The 20,557-nt window shown below is 49.9% G+C and overlaps 1 protein-coding gene across 1 annotated transcript; it reads right to left on the reverse strand.

Annotated features, from left to right (window-relative positions):
- Positions 1 to 3,950: 3,950 nt before the first annotated feature.
- Positions 3,951 to 15,284, reverse strand: CES3 (carboxylesterase 3). The gene is made up of 13 exons (XM_006878902.1): positions 15,197 to 15,284; positions 14,476 to 14,680; positions 14,236 to 14,374; positions 13,974 to 14,107; positions 13,355 to 13,508; positions 13,162 to 13,266; positions 11,643 to 11,750; positions 11,162 to 11,302; positions 6,779 to 6,859; positions 5,632 to 5,779; positions 4,462 to 4,611; positions 4,237 to 4,315; positions 3,951 to 4,146 (listed from the first exon to the last, which is right to left on the reverse strand). The coding sequence occupies exons 1-13, from the start codon at positions 15,282 to 15,284 to the stop codon at positions 3,951 to 3,953; spliced, it is 1,728 nt and encodes a 575-aa protein (XP_006878964.1).
- Positions 15,285 to 20,557: the final 5,273 nt, after the last annotated feature.

The raw sequence follows: 20,557 nt of genomic DNA on the forward strand, positions 1-20,557 counted from the left end.
TATATATAAATACACAGTCTACCAATATCTAGACAAGGAATGTAAAGGCCCAGAATTGGAAAATAATGGGCAGGACCTTGGACCATGGCTTTCCTGAGAGCAATCAGCCTGCTCCTGCAAAACTCACAGAGCTCCATTCCTGGGGAGTCACACCTCTGAGGCGTATTTTGATGTGGAGGAGTTGAATTGTGTCCCCTAATAATATGTACATGCAATGATGCCTTTGAGTTGTAGTGCTGGAGAGGAGTACCAAACACATCATGGACTGCCAAGAGAACTAACAGGTCTGTCCTGGAGAGGGTGAAGCCAAGCCGTTCCTTGGAGGCAAGGATTTTGAGGCTCCATTTCAAAATGCTTAGGGCATGTGGCCAGGAGGGACTAGTCCCTGGAGAAAGACATGCTTGGAAGGGTGGAGGGACAGCACAGGAGAGGAAGACCCTGGATGAGATATATTGACATAGTAACTGGGGTAATGAGGGTAGGTGTATCAGAGACAGTGAGATTGCTCCAGGACAGAGCAGGGCTCAAAGCTATTTTGCACAGGTCACTATGAGTCATGGTTGACCTGAGGACACATAACAACAAGAACAACTTGGAGGTTTTGTAATGATCGCTGTAATCTGATAAACCAAGCAGTCACCAAAGTATGAAGTGTAGAATTTTACTCCCTATTTCCATTACAACTTGATTTAGAGTAAGAGGAATTTTTCCGGGGTATAGACTATATTATCAGTCTTAGGAGAGAGATAAGTAGAGAGAAGCTAGCAGAGAAAGGGGAGAGCTCAGTATCATGAGAGAAAATCAGTTGTGGAGTACACCCATCAGACCCCGTCCCTGTGCTGGGCAGGCCTTCCATCCAGAGCAAGGCCGAGGCACAGGGAATGCTGGTCGGACAGATGCTGAAGATGCAAGAGCCTTGCACCAGAACTACCAGAGAAAAAGCCTTCTGGAGCCAGCACCCTGAATTGGGACTTCTAGCCTCCTACACTAAGAGAATAAACTTCTGTTTGTTACACTCCTCCACTTGTATTTCTGTTATAGTAGCACTAGGAAACTAAGGTCACCCCTACATCTGCCAAAAAGAAAGAAAAATATCTCTGAATTTTTGTGTCGCAGTTGGGTTGTCCTATGATTTTTCTTCAGGTGGAACAACTGGCCTCGCCTCCTTATCTATCCCGAAGAGCATTTCTTGACTATTAGCCGCGTGTCTGGCACTCTTATAGGCATTTTACAAGTACCTTCCAGTGATCATAGCTGCCCCATAAAAGAGACAGGGAGGGTTACCATCATTATCCCATTTTACAGCTAGGAAAACTGAGGAAGGAAGAAGCTAAAAATCTTGCTCAAAGATCCACATCCAGTAAATTGCAGGGTAGATAGGAGCCCTCTCCATGAATGTGCATGTGTGCAACTGACCAGTTAGCAACTTGGGGTATGAACACCCTTGCTCCTGCCTAACGAGAGAGTCGGCTGACACCATGTGGCCAGCCAGGTGAGCGCAGCTGACCCTGGAGCGCCCCCTGGTGCTCATACCGCTCAGGATGCTCACATGGCCCTTCCCTGGGATCCCGCAGAGAGACCGCCTGGGTTCAGGGCATTCTGCATTCTGCATTCTGCAGAACCTTCACTGCTCAGCCTGTATTGTCTCTCGTGTACATTCTTCAACTCTGTGTGATTTCTGGGTCCTCAAGGCAAGACCACAAGTCAAGCACAGAAGCTGGCAGGGACAGTGACCCAGACAAGAGAGACCAGCAGGCAAGAGGAATGGACTCCCAGGAACACCAATTGGGGAGTGCTCATTTCAGCGAGCTGTTGGAGATGGTGCCAAACCATTCCCTCTCTCTTATATGGAGATCTAGGACCTGGGAGAGGCTAGTGGTGGACCAGGTCTAAAACCTCTCCAGAAGGCTCACCCACCCTCCCCAGGGCTGATGGTGACATCAAAGTCCGTAATAATCCTCTTTGGTGGCTACGAGGCTTTGAGAGGCACATTTGTGAATATGGGGCACCTTCACGCTTTCATTCACCCAGCTTTGACGGAAACCTGGCCCTTAAGTGTCATTTCCACTTTGCTCACCTGCAGGCTACCAGGGGAGTCTTCCTTCCCCTCCTCATGCGTCCCAATATCATCAGGTTTGTCTTTGAACTCTAAATCTAGAACCTACTCATTTCTCTCCATCTACCTGTAAGCCGGCTCAGGCTCTTCTCTGCTCTCTGCCCCCCTCTCACCACCCTCTTCCTGGAAAATCTGACCATGTCACACCCTGGTTGGAACCACTCCTTGGTTCTCCACTCTTCTTAAGCCCATGCCCATACTGTAACCCAGCCCCCTCACAGGCTGTCTCTTCTACCCATTCAGTCTTACAGAACTATGTTCCTTCAACACAGCTCAGTCTTGGGGCTTTTACTCCTGCTGCAATGAAATCTCTTCCCACCAACTGCTCTGGCCTGCACATTTGGGGAATTGTTGTCCTGCAGGTCTCAGCTTAGATGTCCCTCCTTCCCTGTCCATCCAAGCCTGGGTCTGTCTCCACAGCCCTTCAGATTCCCAGAAATGCATTGTTACTGGAACTTGTTCACTTTTCAGTCTCTCTACCAGCTTATGGGGACAGGGCTAGGCCTTGGTGGAGGGTTGGGTCTGTCCATCCTGGATGAGAATGGAAGGCCTTCAATAAGAACTTGAACTCGTCCTAAGGGTGACAGCCAGGAGAGGAGCTCTGGAGCAGAGGAGGAAGGGTGCGGAACCCCTCTGGCACTGTTCCTGACCGAGCCGGTCTTTCCAGAACAGGACTGTCCCAGCTGCAGCTGCTTCCTATCAGCAGCCAAAAACTTGATCCGGTTGAGGATGAGTATATGAGATAGGAGTTGATGGAATGGGATAGTGGGAACATGAGAAATCACTGACATGTATTAAAATCCAAATGTTCATGGGAACAGTGCATTGATTCTCAAAGAGAAAAAGTATGTCCCTAGACAATCTTTTACAGCCCGAGTGCCTTCTTTTCCCTGTGACAACAGCCTGACTAATGCACTAGATCAGACGTCTTCCTCTACTGTAGGCCGGTGTCCTGGTCAGCACTCTGGGGTTATACTGAGTTCTTCCCCAGAAGCCAACCTCCCCTAGAAGGGAAGGAGAGAGAGAGAGAGAGAGAGACACCAGTCAGGCCTCAGCTCGGGCAGTAGGGCTGGGAGGTTCTTAGCTCAGGTCTGACCAGGGTATTCCTGCTGGACTCTGTGCTTGGGCCTAGGCCAGCAGAATGGATGAGACCTGTGGGCCTAGGATCCTACTTATCCCCAGTCTAAGGCTAAGATATCTAAGTGTAGGTAACTGCTCTAGGTTGGGTCTCCCTGATGCTCTAGGACTCTCCACACCCTTTGCCTTTAGAGTCCAGCATTCAGATTTGAGTCCAACATCTGTGTGGGACTGAGGATGGTTTTGATACCTCAAGGGCCTGGGTTCAAGTCCAGCAACCCACCATCCACATCATCTCTCTTTGTCTTTCACTCATTCACCAAACATCCCCAGTTCTGGTGTGGGCGACACATAGTGGGGGTCACACTGAGCTTCAATTTCAGAGAGCTTCTCAGATCAGGAGAGAGACACAAACTCAGAAGGTGCCACCCTAGGATCAGCTGTGCGCTTCTAAATGCAGACTCAGGGTCAGGCAGCCCAGAGAAATCAGAGAAGGCTTCCTGGAAGAGGGGACTCTTGGGAAAACCTGAACATGAGCTAGAACTTGTCATAATGACGTGGGGTAGGTACTCCAAAGAGACAGAAAAGTCTGCAGAGGTCCAAAGGAGAGAAGCAGCTTGATGATGTTTCAAAAGGGGGAACAACACCAGCTGTAGAGGGCTGATGAGGAGGGACATCACATGGACGAAGTACCCCTTGGTCCTCGGAGGAGGCTGTCACCTCTTGGAGTCATCCTGCCAAGCAGGTCCAGGCCACCTCAGAGCTCCTCCTGGGCCCTCCAGTCCTGCTGCTTCTGCTTCCACTGCTGGATCTTGTTGGGGAGTGTCTCTGCCCAGAACTTCATCCGGGCTTCCTTTAGTTTCTGACCAACCCTTGGTGCTGGGTTGATCTCCAGGTATTGCTCCGACTGGTCAAAGAGGGGCCAAGAAGGCAGTCCCTTGCCGTTGGGGTCCCTGGAAGGGAGGAACGGGTGAGGGCCAAGGTCTCCTGTGGGGGTAGCTCTGGGGGCAGACTCTAAGATCAGGCATGCCACTTATTCTTACCCTGTCCGGGCAAATTGTGTCCACTGGGCTATCATGGTGAGGCTCAGCTGCTTCTCCTCTTCCGTGGCCTCTGGGAAGGCTGGTAGAGGTGGCAGATGGTGTCAGGCTCCAGTGGGGAGTGGAGACACCTCAATCTCCCCGCTGCTGACCCAAGACGTCTGTCCCTGTACTCCCCTCCCCCAGCCTTGGAGTCAGGTGCCTTGGGGGCTGCAGGTCCATCCTCACCCAAAATGGAACGCTCATCCGTGAGGAAGGGGCCCCCAAACATAAAGGCCATCTCAGCCCCATGGTCAGCTTTCACCCAGTCTGGCTTGATTTTTGCAAAAGAACTGGGTCGATGCTGGAACTCATAAAAAAAGACAGGGCACCCAGAATCTGCAGAGAAAGGTCGGGATCTGAGTTAGATGCCCACAGCCTGGCTACGATCTGCTTCTGGCCGGACCAGTCCATCGTATCAATACAATAATAATAATGATGACCAAGTGATTAGCAGAGAGCATTCACTAATCACCATGAGGTGTTGGACACTGTTTTGTGTGCTGTATGTGGTTTAATCCATTTAATCTCCATTCACTTCCTAGTCTTGTAAATGAGATTCCATTATTCTCCCAGTCTTACAAATGAGGAAACTGAGGCACAGAAGGGTTTTTTTGTCTCTTACACAAGGCTACACAGGAAGAAATGTGACCTTTACCCCCCATTTGTGTGTGTGTGTGTGTGTGTGTGTGTGTGTGTGTACTGTCAAATTGGATCGGACTGGTACAGGAGGAGATTGTCCCTCTTTCTCCAGCAGAGCATCTGGTGGATTCTCTGGGATTGCAGTGCAACTTCTTGCCACTAGGCCACCAGAGCTCGCTGAAATGTAAGATTTTCTAGGACCTTTGATAAGTGCTGTCAAGTCAGAACTGACTCTTGGCTGATCCTCCATTGGGTTTTTAGAGGCAGTAAAATAGTACAGAGGGAGATTATCTGTCTTTTTCCTATGGAGCAGCTGATGGATTTAAACCATGTGTCTCTGGGTTGGCAGCGCAGGCCAGCAGGGAATATCTTCCAAACCAAAAGAAAGCAAGACTTTTCTTCTGGGGTGCCAAAAGCAGAGGAAATTGTCCATCTTTGAATCCCTAGGGATTGGTGAGAAGCCAGCTGGGTGACCACTGCCAGTTCACTCACCTTTCTGAGGTTTGGTGTTTGCATTTTTTCCCTTCAAAGTTTCTTGCTGCGATCGGCTCTCATGATGGTGCTGATGCATCCCAGAGAGGAAGCGGGGTGTGGGGCTGGTGGTGGACGTGGGGTACCAGGAAGAGCCTGCACCCTATCCCTGCCATGTCACCTTGGAGGGTTCAGATTCTGAGCCAGACTGAAAGTAGCAGGGCAGATGGACAGGGCTAAGCTTACCTCGGAGACTTCTTGAGAAGTTCAAGGTGGGAAAGACGATGATACTGTCTCCCAGCAAGTCCAGAAAGGCATCGTGTTTGTTCCTCAGGTCGGAGCTATGGGGTAGGTATTCATCTAGGGTGGTGATCATCAGCTCAGGAGGGATGTCCTATGGCAGGAGGCCAGGGTTAGGCTGTTCAGGGCCCATGGCTATGACAAACACTCCCAAAAAGCCCCAGGCCCTCCCCACTGCCCTTCCTGTAGCCTTCCTGTTTATCTGAAGGCCCTAGATGAAATCTGGGCAAGATGAGCTCATATTTGGAATCAGATCCCAGCTCTGCGACCACTGCTTGGCCATGTGACCTCATCCAAGTCACCAAGCCTCTCAGAAAAAGTAATTTCCTGTCTGGCAAGATCATTTGGCAGCAGATATGAAGTCACCAGTGTAGGGTCTGACATGGTCCGGGGGCTCAGATACAGTTAAGAAGAAGTAAATGAGAGGACAAATGGTGAAGGCCACCTCAGCTCTGGAGAGAGGGATGACGTGAACAGGAAGACCAAAGGGTTTTAAGGAAGGGAAATACATAGATTGATTCCCTCTGGGGGTGGGCTGTTCACATACAGGGCCCAGTGTCTTCACAACAGCTCTGGGGCAGAGGGCATATCATCCCCATTTACAGATGAACCAGTGGGTTCAGAGGGATTAGGATAACTGTGGGGGGAATGACCAGGGTCAGGATTTTCTCCAGGGCAAATTGATTTCAACAGCTGGGGCTCTGGGATCAGACAGAGCCAGCTGAAGCCCTGCCTTTGTCCTTTCCCTCCTCTCCCTGAGACCTTGAGTCTCAGTTTTTTCATCTGTAAAATGGGCATCATGAAGCTCCTGCTTCAAAGAATTGCCACAAAGATTGAGAGATAAATGGCTATCCTAGTGCTCAGCACAGGGACTAGCACTTCGCATGTCGTCCTTTTGAGGCAGACTCTGTGACGGCAAGGATGAGGATGACGAGGAGAATCTTTCTTTGAGAACCACATTGACTCACATCTAAAGGGTCTGCTAATATTCAGCAGTTGGACAAGACTTGATGGGAGGGGCAGCTGTGGTGCTGGAAAGCAGGGGCAGAGACCACGCTGGGGGGCACCCCCCCCGGCCTCCCTCTCGTCTCACCGTGTCATAAATTAGGAGCTTCTGTCTGTTCAGAATGTCATATTTGCTCATCTGCTCCAGTTGGTCCAGTAATCCCCAGCCCTGTGGGGACATCAAGTCTCTCTCAGTGACCATTGTCCCCAGCCCTCAGGCAGAGGCAGGTGAGCAGGCTCATCCCAGTGCTTCCGTTCAGGAGTGGCCTAACCTGTCAGTGAACACACCAAGGTAGAGTCACTGAGAAACAAAACAACACAATGGGTAATCCATTGGCGTAAGGACAGAAAGGGGAAAGAGAGAGAATTTGCTCCACATTTTCATAGAATAACATCAAACTCCCCCAAAACCAACCAGATAGCAATTGCAGAGCATGTTGGAAACATTAAATGTTTTATATGACACCGCTTTAAGAGCACAGACTCTGAAGCTTGATTGTTTGAGTTCAAATCCCAGCTCCAACTTGGGATCCTAGGGCGTGACTTGGGTAACTTACTTACCTCCACTTTTTTTTTTCCATCTGGATAAAATTTTTATTTTGTTAAAATACATAGATGTACTTAATTAACCTCCACTTTTTAAAAATTTCATGGGTGTAACTTGCCTCTCTATGATTTTGAATTGTGGTGCTGGTGAAGGATACTAATCTGCTAAAAGAACGAACAGGTGTGTCAAGGAGGAAATGCAATCAGGGTGTTCCTTAAAAAGTAGACTGGGGGTGGGGGAAAGAGGAGGAAATTGTGCAACAATGAAAGAATCTTTTTAAAGAGAAAAGTGAACTGGGGGGGTAGGGATAAAAATGTGCAACACTGAATGAATGGAAATCCAAGCTGTAAACTTTAGTTAAAATGTCAATGGGAAAAAAAAAAAGAAAAGTAAGGATGGTGCAATTCCATCTCACATACTTTGGGCATGTTGTCAGGAGAGGCCAGTCCTTGGAAAAAAGACATCAAGGTGGGAAGGGGTCAGAGAAATAAAAAGGAAGACAAGATGGACAGACACGGTGACCGTAGCAATGGGCACGATCAACCCTGAGGACGAAAAGGGATGGAACAAGCTTCGGATCTGTTGTCCATAGAGCTGCTGCTTTGAGTTGAGTTGACTTGATGGCACGCAGAGACTGAAGATTGTTGTGAGGAATATGTGGGTGAAAACATCCGAAGGCCCTGACCCAGAGTAAGCACTGGTAAAATCACAGTTCATTCCTTATTACTGATGCTTTTTGTCCCAGCAAGTCAGAAGTGACCATAACTGACCTCTTGGTGGGTTTTCAGAGGAAGTAATAGCAATGGGAGGAGACTGCCTATCTTTCTTCCATGGAGCAGCTGGTGGGTTCAAAACATATACCTTTGGGTTGGCAGTGCAATTCCTTACCACTAAGCCACCAGGGCTCCCTTGTTAATACTAGGCTCTTTGTTAATTGCTGTGAGAACAGAACATTCTCAGATGAGTGAATATGAACAGTGCAGATGTTAATCTTCACCAGGAAAAAAAAGAGCTAAACTTAGTCCACAGGAGTTAAAGGAGCAAAATTTAAAAAAAAAAGTCTACAACTGCCAAAGGGGCCCTTTAGAGTAGTGAGAGAAGATCTTCACCCTGAAACCCACAGCGTCCCTTTTCAGCAGGAAGTAGCTAAGAGAATACGCCATCCCCGTTTCCTTATGAATCAGGGTGAAGTCTTTCTCAGGGAGGAGTGATAGGGAATGGCAAAGGACACACTGACAAAGTAGATTAATCAGAACTGGCTTTGACAAGCACTGTGGCAATTGGACAATTAAAACAGACATTCGGGGGGGGGGAAGAAGACGAACTGGGGAGGAGAGTAGAGAAAACAGTGCAACCATGAATGAATGAGAACCCAAAATCTCTGTAAATGTTCATTAAAACTAATAAAATTTAATAATAATTTTAAAAAATATGCAAAAAAGTATAAAATGGAAAAAAAGTCTACAAAATCATAAGTAGACATCAGTTGTGTTCCTGTACAGAGAACCCAAACACTTATCAACTGATGACTGGATAAACAAAACATGATACATCTGTGCACTACAGTAGCACTCATATTACTCCATACACTACTACTGTAGTTGTTGTTAGGTGCCATCAAGTCGAGTATGACTCATAGCGACCCTTTGAACGAAAGATCTGAATCCTGTTCTATTGTGCACCATCCTTACACTTCCTGACACACAAGAGCCCATTGCAGCAGTCACTGTGTCAATCCACATGGTTGAGGGTCTTCCTCTCCTTTGCCGACCCTCCACCCTTCCCAGCATCATGTCCTTCTCCAAGGAATAGCCCCTCCTAGCAACATGTCCAAAGTAAGTGAGGCGAAGCCTCATCATTCTTGCCTCCAAAGAGCATTCTGGCTGCACCCTCTCCAAGACAAAGCTGTTTGTTCTCTTGGCCCTCCCTGGGATGTTCAGTGCTATTCTCCAACACCACAGCTCAAAAGCATCAGTTCTTTTTTCTGTCATCCTTGTTCATTGTCCAGATCTTGGATGCATAGCTAGTGATCGGAAAGACTATGGCCTGAAGCAGACTCACCTACTACTACTAGACACTGCTAGAATATATTAATCTCTCATTATCATCAAGGCAGAACCAACTCATAGCTGACCTTCTAAAGGCTTCTGAGAGGCAATCAATTGCACAGGAGGCTATTGCCCATCTTTCTCCCAAAGAGCAGCTGGTGGATTTGAACCTTTGAGGTGGTAGAGCAAGTCTCTGTACACTAGGGCCACCAGAGCTTCCATATTACTGTGTAGAGTAAAAAAGGAATGGAATACGAATATATACTACAATAGAGGTGAATCTTGAACACATGGTGTTAGGCCAAAGAAGTCAGGCCGCAGCACCGACATACTGTGTTATTCATTTACAGGAGATGTGCCGTGAAGACAGATACACAGACGGTAGATTAATGGACACTGGGGGCTTGAGAGAGCGGGGAAAGGGCAGTGACTGCTAATGGGTACAAGGTTGTTTTCTGGGGCACTAGGAACACTCTGGAATTAGATGGTGATAGCAGTTGTATGAATCTAAGTGACACAGGCACCTTGTTGTCAGTTCTAACGCACAGCGGCTCTCTAGGAGGGAGTAGACTGCCGATGGGGTCACCCAGGCTCCAGATCTCACCTTCCTCTTGTGGAGTGGCTCCAGCCTTTAAGTTAGCGGCCAAGTGTTTTAACCACAGTGCAAACAGGACTCCTTACTCAGTGCCTAACCCCCTGCCACTGAGTAGATTCGGACCCAGTGATCCTTGCTGGAGGACAGAGCAGAACTGTCCCAAGAGGGATTGAGGGGGTTAAGTCTTTACAGGAGCAACTAGTGGCTGGGATCACTTGCTGACCTATTAGCAGCCCAGCACTTCATTTCTCACTTCTCAGGGTTCTCACACAACATCCACTTGGTTAAAAATGTAATTGTGTTCATGTGGGTCGCAAGCAGAGTGCAGGGAAATGTCCCCCTCAGAACTGAGGCAAGACTCCCCCTGAGCCATCCAGGCTCTGAGGACCATCCTTGGCTACAAGCCCTGTATTCTGCACCACGCAGGTTTGGCCAGTCTGAGAGAACCAGCTGTGTTGCTTTGCCCTCACTTCCACTTTCAGGGCAGCTGCAACTGTGGGTGGGTGGGGCAAGTGTTTGGGGGACTGTTTAACTCCTTTTTGTCACTAAAGAAACACACATTCTCTCCAGCATGCATCTGGACATCCACTGGGGACTGATTCCAAAGGAATAAGTCACCATGGACACGTTTGTGTTCACTGCACTGTCCTCTTCAGTGCTAAAAAAAAAACAGAAGCCTCCAAAATGTCTCTTGTGCAAGAACACTGGGATGAGATGATCCCTTTGGTTTTCCCCCTAGAGTTACAGGTTTTATTTTACGTTTGCCTGCTGATTTCATAGCATCCTATGTGGTTTAAGTGTATTTCTATCAGCCCAACTCAGCTCATTGCTATTTAGTCAATTCTGACTCATAACAACTCTCCCTCTGTCAGGTTTCTGATGCAGTAAATCTTAATGAAATGCTGTAAATCTTAATGAGAGGAGAATTTTTAAACTTGCTGACATATCAGATACCAGTCAGTCTCTCATGTACGGAGTCACACTAGCCAGTTTCTCAGAACCTGATGTGTAAGCTAGACTCCAAAGCTGGATGTTCAAACCCTACCTAGAAGGCTACTTTGTGCAAAAGCTTGGTCCTCAAGCAGAAAGCACGTGCTTTTTGAAAGTGAAGCCCTACCTGAGTGACCTTGGATGAGTCCTTTAAACTTCCCTGCACCTTAGATTTTTCACCTATCAAATGAGCATTACATGAACATCTGTTCTGCTGGATGATGATGTTAGGATGACAGGGGACTGGCCAGGGCAGGGCTTTGGAGGGCACAAGGGCTGGAGGACACTCACCTTTGGAATGAGCCAGCCCATCTCATGGTTGTTGATGCCTATGAGGAAGGGCACAGGGCGAAACTTCCTCTCTCTCAGGAGCTCCTTGGGGCTCTTGGGAAAGAAGGTACCATCGATGGTGTAGGGCATGACTGAAATTTTCTGCAGGAAAAAGCAAGGCCAGGGAATGTGTCTGAGCTGCTGACCTAGGAAGGGAAGTGATGCGAATCACCAGGACTCGTGGCTCCAAGGGGGCACTGGGACAACAGGCCACTGGGGTGTCCAGACAAGCTTCTTCTAGAAGACAGGTCTGCTCTGAGGTCTGGTCATGGTCCTCCACTCAGGCCCCACGTCTTGCTGGGGTCACTGTTTATTCCTCTTGTGGGGAGCCTGTACCAGGCCTCACCCCAGAGCCCTGACTGCCCGTTTACTCCAGTAGGTGGTTGACAAGGCCCCCCTCTGTGCTGGTGACCACCACTCCCCCAAAAAGAGGAGAGCATACCTGGCGGGAATCCTTGGTGAGGATCATTTCTTCACTTGTCTTCTGCCGAAGACATTGCAACATCTCAGCTACAGGGTAGGAACTACAGCCCAAGGAGTCTGCGAAGTCCTGGGGACAAGCAAAAGTCTCCTCTGTCCCTTGCAGGCATCCACCCCCACCTCCTGGTCCTTTGCTTCCAGGAGGAGAGGACAAGTCTGTGGTTGGTGAAGTCTAAGATCACAGCCCACCAGGACAAGTGGTCTCTCAAGCCATCTTATGTGTCCCCAATCACACTGAACTATCATGACCTCTGTGTGTGTGACAAAGGTCCTTTTTGTCCTTGTGAGAACAGGGCTGTCATCTCCCCAGAGCTAAAGGTGCCAACAAAGTGTTACAGGATAAACAAGGAATTCAGATAGGGTTCGTAGAGGGACTGCAGAAGTGGGGGCAAAGTCTGGGGTGGTAATTCGGAGGCTGGGACAGGGCTGAGTCCAGGAGCCAAGGGGAGGGGGGCAGGGGGGCAGCTGCAAGTCAAGGGCGTGTGGCTGCTACAAGGAGAATTTGGTAAAGGAGTGAAAGGTTGAGTTGCACTTTTAAGATAGGGAGTTGAGGGGAGCTCTGGTGGCCTAGTGGCAAGGAGTTGCAACTGCAATCCCAGAGGTGCACGGTTCAAATCCATCAGATCCTCTGCTGGGGAAGGAGGGACAATCTCCTCCTGTACCACAAGGGGTAATTTGTCCGTGCTGAGGCCCTCACTGTGTTCCTGAATCACCCTGTACTCAAAAAAGGTAAAGGAGTCTGGCTTACTCTTCCCTTTGGCTGAGGTCTGGGGTCAACCAGTCTCCCAGACGCGGCTCACTGCCACTCATTCCACCCCACCCCACAATGTTGTCCCTGTCTTACCTCTTCCCAGGCCCCAAGCACTCCAGCGCTGCTCCCCCCAATGTACCTTCCACCCCAGGACCCCGGTGAGCTTCTGAGAAGGCTGCTCAGCCTTCTCAGTGCCACAGACCTGCCTCTCTCTGTCTGTAGAGAAAGTCCACATCGCCAGGCGAGGCCGTGATGGCCTTGAGTGCCGCCCCTCCACTCTGCCAGCCCCCTCACTAAGGGCTCCATCCCCTACCCTGTGCCGTTCTCGCCTCACTGAGGGCTGGCTGTGCTCAGGACCTGTCCCCTGTGGCACAGCCCCGGCCTTTGTAGATACTGTTTCCATCCAGCACCTTCCCTGTCTACCCTTCCAGCCCTTCCAGTGGGGCTCTAAGGTGGGGTTGCAGAGTCTGAGTGGAGACCTCTCAGGCAGCTGGTTGCTTGGGAACTTGGGAACTTGGGGCCTCCTTCTTCATGCTGCTCCCCAAGGCCCCACTTTTGGGAGGATGATGCTCAGTGAGGCCTCCTCCAGGAAGCCATCCTTGACTGCCCCCCACTGGTTGTTTCTTCTCAGCTCTCCTCGTGGATTTGTCTGTGTTAACAGAGAGTCCCTCTGGGAGCCCAGGACCAGGACAGGGAACCAGCAGAGTGTCAGGGCAAAGAAGACACAGACCTGAGCCAGGGACAGTGGGTTAGAATCCAGTATCCCAGCGATGGTGATGACGCCGCTCTGGGAGATGGCCCTGTGGAACAGCCCCTCAGCCAGTGGGGACAGGACCTGGTGCAGCAGAGAGAATGAGCACTGTCAGAGGACGGGGAGCTGAGAGCCCCTCCCAGCCACCCCACGGCCCTGCGTGCAGACTTACCAGGCCAGAAACAATTATGGCACCTGCAGATGACCCAAAGATGGTGACACAGTTGGGGTCACCCCCAAAAGAGGCGATGTTTCCCTGAACCCAGCGCAGAGCGGCCACCACGTCAAGGAAGGCCCAGTTGCCTGGTGCGTGCTCGTCTCCAGTGCTGGGGACAGGGAGGGACAGAGATGACCTAGCACAGGCTGACTTCTGGACGCTGGGCGATCTGTGCTCCCGTGGTCTAGCCTGGTGCTGGGCCATGTGAGGAGCACATACACCTGTCACACGGTGTCAGCAGGTCTGGCCAGACCGTCAGCCAGGGCTGGCTCTCAGACAGCTGCCGGAGCCCGCTCTTCTCTTTCTTGACACCATGCAAGGCTCTTGACTCCAGGCCAGGAAAAAAACACCCAAGAGGCCAAGTTCATTATACACTCTGGCTTTGATTGGGCTCCTTCCCCAGGGTAAGGCCTCAGAGAGCACCCTTCTCTGCCCAGGCAGCACCAGAGAGAGGGTCATAGGTCTACCTGAGAGACCCCAATTTAGGCTCTGGGTCCCCACCCTTGACGCCCAGGAACTCTTGTGATCCAGCCTCTCTGAGCAGTTCAGGGTCCTCTCTGACTTGCCATCTCACCTGAGGAAGCCAGGGATGCCAAGGCGATACTGGATAGTGACCACTATCACATCCCCAAGGGCAGCCAGCGCTGACCCATCTTGGGAGGTGGCGGCACCAACTAACATTGAACCCCCGTGAATCCACACCATGACCTGCAGCGATAACCAGGGGGCAGTGACTGCCTGGTCTTGGGGGCCCAGGAGCCCACCCACCAGTCGGGAGTTCTAGGGTGGGGTGGGGACAGGAATGGAGAGGGGATAGGCCAGGCATAGCTTCAGACCGGCTTCCCAGGCCCTGCAGTGGTCTCAGCTGGGCTGTAGATGTTGAGGATCAGGCAGTCCTCCGAAACAGGGAAGACCAGTTGCTTTCCATTCAGTGTAAACCTGGCGTTCTTCATTCTCTCCACTTCCTGCAGGCACCTGGAGCAGAAGGTGAGCCCGAACGTCAGCTGGTCAACCTCCTATCCCAGCCCTTTCCCCACCAACCAGCCTGGCTTGTCCACCTCCGCCAGGCTACTCACATTGGGGGCGCCTTGCTGGCATCCCGAACACCCTCCCAGGACTGTGCTGGGCGCGGGGCTGAGAACCGGCCGGGTCCCACTGGTGCCTGGGCATACGGGATGCCGAGGAAGACATTCACCCGGCGGGCCGAGCTTTTCACCTCCACCTGCCGGCCTTGCACGCGGCCCAGAGCAGTATCCACTTCAGGATGAGTGGCTCCAGGCTCTGAGAGCAGAGAAGAGGGGCCTGGGGTGAGTCTGCAGCCTTCACGGGGGTGGAGGCAGCCCGTGGGATCATAGAGTGAAGATGGTCTTAGATCTGCTCACCACTCGCTCCCTGAGTACTTGTTGTGCCAGGCCCTTCTGTTCAGCTTCCCAGCAGCCCTGTGAGATGGTCCCACAACCACCCTTGTCTCCCTCCTCTGGCTTGTCACACCGTCACTCCCCTCCAAGCCAAAGTGAAGTACCCAGCTTCTCCTGGGACCCACAGTTGTGATGTGTGGACTTGGATCCACCATGCCCTGCCTCTGAACCTCAGCTTACTCATTTGTCAGACAGGGCTGCTCTGGGAATCAGGCAAGGGGTGAGGGAAAAGTCCTGGCGTCCTCTCTTTTAAGGGCCTTCCCCTGAGCAGGCTATGCCCCTGCTCCAACCCCTCCAGCCCTAGCACTCTACTGCCCCTTCCTCCAAATCCTCCCCAGTCAGAACTCCCACCCCTGCAGGCCTGCCAAGGGAGCCTCACCTGTGGCCGTGACTGTGACATAGAATGCCAGGAACATACAGACCACCCAGGCCTGGACTCGGAAACTAGCTCTTGTTACTGTCCCCATGCTCCTTGCTCCCAACTGATTGTGGACGGAAGTGCCAGGTTAAGTGGGGTTCCTGTCCTTCAACTCCACTGTGTTCTACAGGGAATATTGTGAAAGCTTGAATCACCTCCCCTGACCAAAGTTCTCTGCCTGGCACACCTAGGAGGAGGCAGGACCTGGGGAGTGGCCTGCAGAGGCCTGAGTGACAGACAGACACAGGAAGGAGCCCTACAGCCCTAGGTTCAAATCCCTGCTCTCCCAGCTCTGTAACGTCCATGAAATCCCGTGCGCTCACTTCAGGATGCCCCTAGCATCAACTTGAGCCAGGGATGACCAGTGACCATGGATCCAAAGCTTCAAGTAGGCCTGCTGGGATGGCTGAGAGAGCTTTGGGTCAAAGCAGGAGGCCACAGGGTCCTGTGACCCAGGATGTCCAGGTTGTACTTTAGGAGTGACTGTGTAGCCCTGCTTCCTTTGAGGACCCTCAAGTGACAGAGCAGAAGCAGGGTCGGGTCCTTTAAGAGCCCTGAGGGTTTCTGAGGATGAGGATGGGGAAAGAGAAAGATCCTCATTAACGAGTTGTCTAAAGCAAAAAACCAAACCCATTGCCATTGAATTGATTTTGACTCATAAAGACCCTCTAGGCTAGAGGAACTCTGGTGGCTTAGTGGTAAAGAGTTGTAATGCCAACCCAAAGGCATTCAAATCCACCAGCTGCTCTGTGGGAGAAAGATGGGCAGTCTCTTCCCATGTGGTTCACCGCCTCTGAAAACCTGCAGGGGGCTCAGCTGTGGTTCAGTTCCTACTCAATGGTCCACAACAGTACAGAGTAGAATTGCTCCACAGGCCCCCGAGGTTGTAATCTTTAAGGAAGCAGACATCTTTCTCTTGCTAAGTGGATGGTGGATTTGAACTGCTGACCTTTTGGTTAGCTGTCAAGTTCTGAACCACTGCACCACTGGGGTTCCTTTTTTTTTTTTTTCAATTTTTATTATTTTTGTGTGAGTGTACCGTCAAATCAGATCTGACTGGTACAGGAGGAGATTGTCCCTCCTTCCCCAGCAGAGCATCTGGTAGATTCGAACCATGCGCCTCTGGGATTGTAGTTGCAGCTCCTTGCCACTAGGCCACCAGAGCTCTCCTTGGGGTTCCTTTAACAACCAGCAGCTCCCTTCGAATCCTAGAAGACATGACTTAAAAGCTAGGCCTCCTTTGCTTGTACAAGATATTTCACTGCTATAGGTCTAGTTGTACATACATACAACTTGTATGTCCTTGGAGAGGGGCATCATGCTTGGGAAGGTGGGGGGACAGCGCAGGAGGGGAAGACCCTCTATGAGGTGGATTGATTCAGTGACTGGGGTAATTGGGATGGGTGTGTCAGAGGCAGTGCGATTGGCACAGGACAGAGCAGGGTTTAGGGTCGCTATGAGTTGCAAGCGACTCGACGGCACATCACAACAACAACAACAAATAGGTCTAGTTTCCACATTTATAAAACACTGATGCTTATAGGCCCCACATCACATAACTGGAAGTGAAGTTATATGTGTAAATACACGAGAACTGGCTCCAGAGCTGGGTCGAGGCCTGTTCTAGCCTCCTGATAGGCCTGTCTGGGTTTCTGTCTTTTGCTGTGTCTGAGATTCCCCCTCTGAACTTAGTGTCAAGAACATGGCTGGTGGGGTGGGAGGCTGCCAGGACAGTGTGGGGACTGAGGGCTCCGGCACATATTTTGCTGATTCATGGCTGAAAATGCTGCCTTAAGAAAGGATACAATGAGAGTCGTGCCAGGTCAAAATGCCAGGGTTTCAGCTGGCATCAAGAGCTGGAGAGAAAAACCTTCCAACCGGACCTTCTTCTTGTAAAAAAATAATTACTGCAGCTTCCTTCCAGAATTTTCCTTGGCAATCTCCCTGATACGGGTGGTTTCCTCTTCCGGGACCTTAGTCCACAGGCCTGGGGGCAGGCAGAGGCCTCTGTGGTCTTAGTGCTGACTCCAGTCCTTCTCTTGTCTCTCCCCACTCTGGGCTTTACTCCATGTTGTCCTCTTATCAAGCCCCAGTCTCTTTGTTTATTCTGTAAAGGTTTTGGCTCTTGACCAAAATAGTGTGTGTGTGACAGTTTTTAAATAGCCGCATGCTTTCTCACAGCTGGTGGTGGAAACGGCAATGATGGGTAAAATCTGCCGTGCTCATTGACCATCCCTTCAACTGGTGTCATATCTGCCATGCCCAGGTCCACAGGCCTCTGCTGCTGGGCCCTGCACACCCCAACCAAGCCTCCTTTTAAGGATCTTCAGCCTCTCCATTAGATCACCTGGATTAGCTTTTCCCCCACAGCCTCGTCCTCTGCCCCGCTGGACTTAGATACTGGCAGGAAGAGTTGCATCAGTTCCCATTGCTGTGGGCCGTCCATACCGTCTGCTCTCCCTCCTAACTGTGTGATGGGCCCACCAGGGCTGCACTAGGATGAGGCGAGTGCGGGCCCGAGCCACGGCATCTAAGAAGCACTAACTGTCAGGATCTTGCAAGTGTAAGGTTGGCATCCATGGTGACTATCTTCTTAAATTCTGTGGGACTCTGCCCCTGTCTCCTGCTGTCTGCTGGGCGCTGGATCATCAGGATCTCTCTTCATTTACTCTACACCAGCCTCCTTTGGCTCCACTTTGGCTTACAGTCTTTGCCTCATTCTTCTGCTCTTGGTTGCAAGGTAGAAATCATCCACATTTGTTGTCTCCACGAGTCTCTCCTTCCAGCCTCTCCCAGGAGTTGTCCTTGACTTGCACTCAATCTGTAAGACTCGTCGTTGACTCAGTGTTCATGTCTCCAATCCAGCTCACTCTGAATCTATTCTAGCAGTCTACCTTGGCAGGTATAACCTCTGCTCTTTATTCTTATGACCTGATTGATTAAAACCTAGGCTCTGGGTGGTAGGAGCACCTCAAATCCAGCCAGCTCAGAATCTTATTACAAAGCTGCCTATGATCACTGGGATAAGTGTTCCCATAAGCTCTGTACCTTACTGACTGGTTCTACCACGTTCCCTATCATCCTGAAGCAACTGGCTTGTTAGAACAATGGAATGGCTTTCTAAAGATTAAGTTATGGGGCCAACCAAGTCCAGGAATTAGGGGGTGGAAAGGAAACTGGCACCACTCACTTTGACGCCTAGTGAGTGGCCCACCCTTGAAAGTTTTGCTTCCATTCCCTGTAACCCTATGCTCTGTGAGTCTGAAAGCCTTAGTTTTGGAAACATTTGCACCGAGAACACAATGATTCTATTGAAATGAAAGATAAGAATCTCATCTGGACACTTTACACTGTTCCTTCATCTAGATCAACAGGTGAAGAAGGAAGTTCCTGTATTGTCTGTTATGATTAATCTTAATCTCGATGATCAGAGTGAAATGAATTATAAAGATGTGTGTCTGGAGTACAGGAGACTCCTGAGGTCGTCTGTCAGTGCTACGGTCTGTGATTCAAGACAGTGAAAAGCCTCTGCTACCAAATGCGACATGACTACTGATGCCTCAGGAACGAAGGTTTGGGCAAGCCCATGAGGCAAAGAACCACAAACAGCACAGGTGCTTTGTTGTTGGCCGAGGGAAAAGACAGAGATGGAGACACTCAGGAATGGAGTTAGGCCAGAAAGCATGAAGGCAGGGGGCTAACAGCTAGGAGAACTGCAGCCCCTATGCTACACCTTTCTGACTTTTTATTGAGAATCACCAGGAAATAAACAAAGGAAAGTCACAAGGGAGTAGTAAATAAAAACAAAGGATCATGGGGAAGTAAATCACAAAGAAAAATCTTTTGTAAGTAAGGCCGAATTCTCCTCTATTGTTTACCTTATGCTCATCTCAGGAGGGAGGGATTTAGTAAATGCAAACTAAGAATTATGTATAAGGATTGCCTTAGTGCCTACCCCTGGAAACATTTAACGATTGCCTTAGTGCTACAGGGTGAATTCTAGCTTGTAGTACGCCTCCCTCATAGCCTGATATAACACTTGGTTTATTATTAATATTAAATTTGATATTCGACTTCCCACAGTGCTTGCAGAGGGCAAAGGAAATAACAACTGACTGGGAGAAGAAAGTAGCTCAACACACCAACTACAACCATGTGACCAGTTGCAGAAATGAGGACTCTCATTGATATTAGACACTAAACAACGGCACTGAACAACGCAGAGAGACCAGTTGCCCTAGGGGACCGAAAGTGATGTGACCAAGCCAAAGGTGGGTGACTCTAATCTGCGGCCCTCAGCCCTGCTTTTCATTGTTTTTGCTCAGTCTTCTAGGTCGTATAACCCTGGTGTGTCCACTTGCCATACAGGGACAACATGTGCTCGCTGTGAAGCTGAACACTGTGACATTGATGTGTCAAATGCGATAACGGTTACCCATGGTGGACAGTGTTTAGTGGCGCTCCCCGGTTGAAAAAAGCTTGGAAGCAGGAGTGGCATCCTCTTCCATAAACAGCTTGCCTTCGGAAACCCTGTGAACCTCGAGAAAAGATGAAAAGTCGTGAACACAAGTGTCGAGGACTTTCATTCATAGGGTCGCTATGAGTCGCCTATGACTTGATGGCACTGAACAAAAACAACAATTGTTATTTCTTCCTTCTATGAAATATTTTTGTTTTCTTTTTACAAAATTATAAAATATATGATATAAACAGGAAGTGCATTCCAGGCTGTATTAGTTGTATCATATTAGACACAAGTGTGATTTTATAACTGTCCTTAAGATTTTGGTTAAGGACATGTGTATGAGTGCTAAGTGTAAGTGCTAACCAGGAAAGGTGGATTGTGATGGTTAAGGTCGTATCAGCCTCGGCTCCCCAAGATTCTCCGGTTTGGCAGTTATGGGGTTGCCACTTTCTTGATGAAGTTTGATGTAATGTAATCATTCCTTTCATGGATTTTGCTGTGAACAACCAGTTGGGTTTGGGTGGTATCATCAGGAGTCTGGCTTGCACTGATGTAAGGACGCAGGGCTCCGTCTGATTTTTGCTCCATCTCCATCATGCATCTGGATGCTCACCTCTGCTTTCTTGGACCAAGAGCCTCCCTTGTCTACCAACCTAGGATTCATCAGCCTCGCAGCTGTGTCATGACCTGGGATTTGCTAGTCTTTATCAGCATATGAGTCATTTCCTTTGTGCTCATATGCGCGTGAACACACACACACACACACACACCCTCCATACTCCATTTGCTTTGTTTCCCTGAAGGCAGTCCTGGACAGAAGAGGAATGTGGAATAAGACTTAAAAGCACAGAAATGAC

This window comes from Elephantulus edwardii, unplaced genomic scaffold, assembly GCF_000299155.1.
Source record: "Elephantulus edwardii isolate Elephantulus edwardi_28Jun2011 unplaced genomic scaffold, EleEdw1.0 scaffold00001, whole genome shotgun sequence".
NCBI classification, from domain to species: Eukaryota; Metazoa; Chordata; class Mammalia; order Macroscelidea; family Macroscelididae; genus Elephantulus; species Elephantulus edwardii.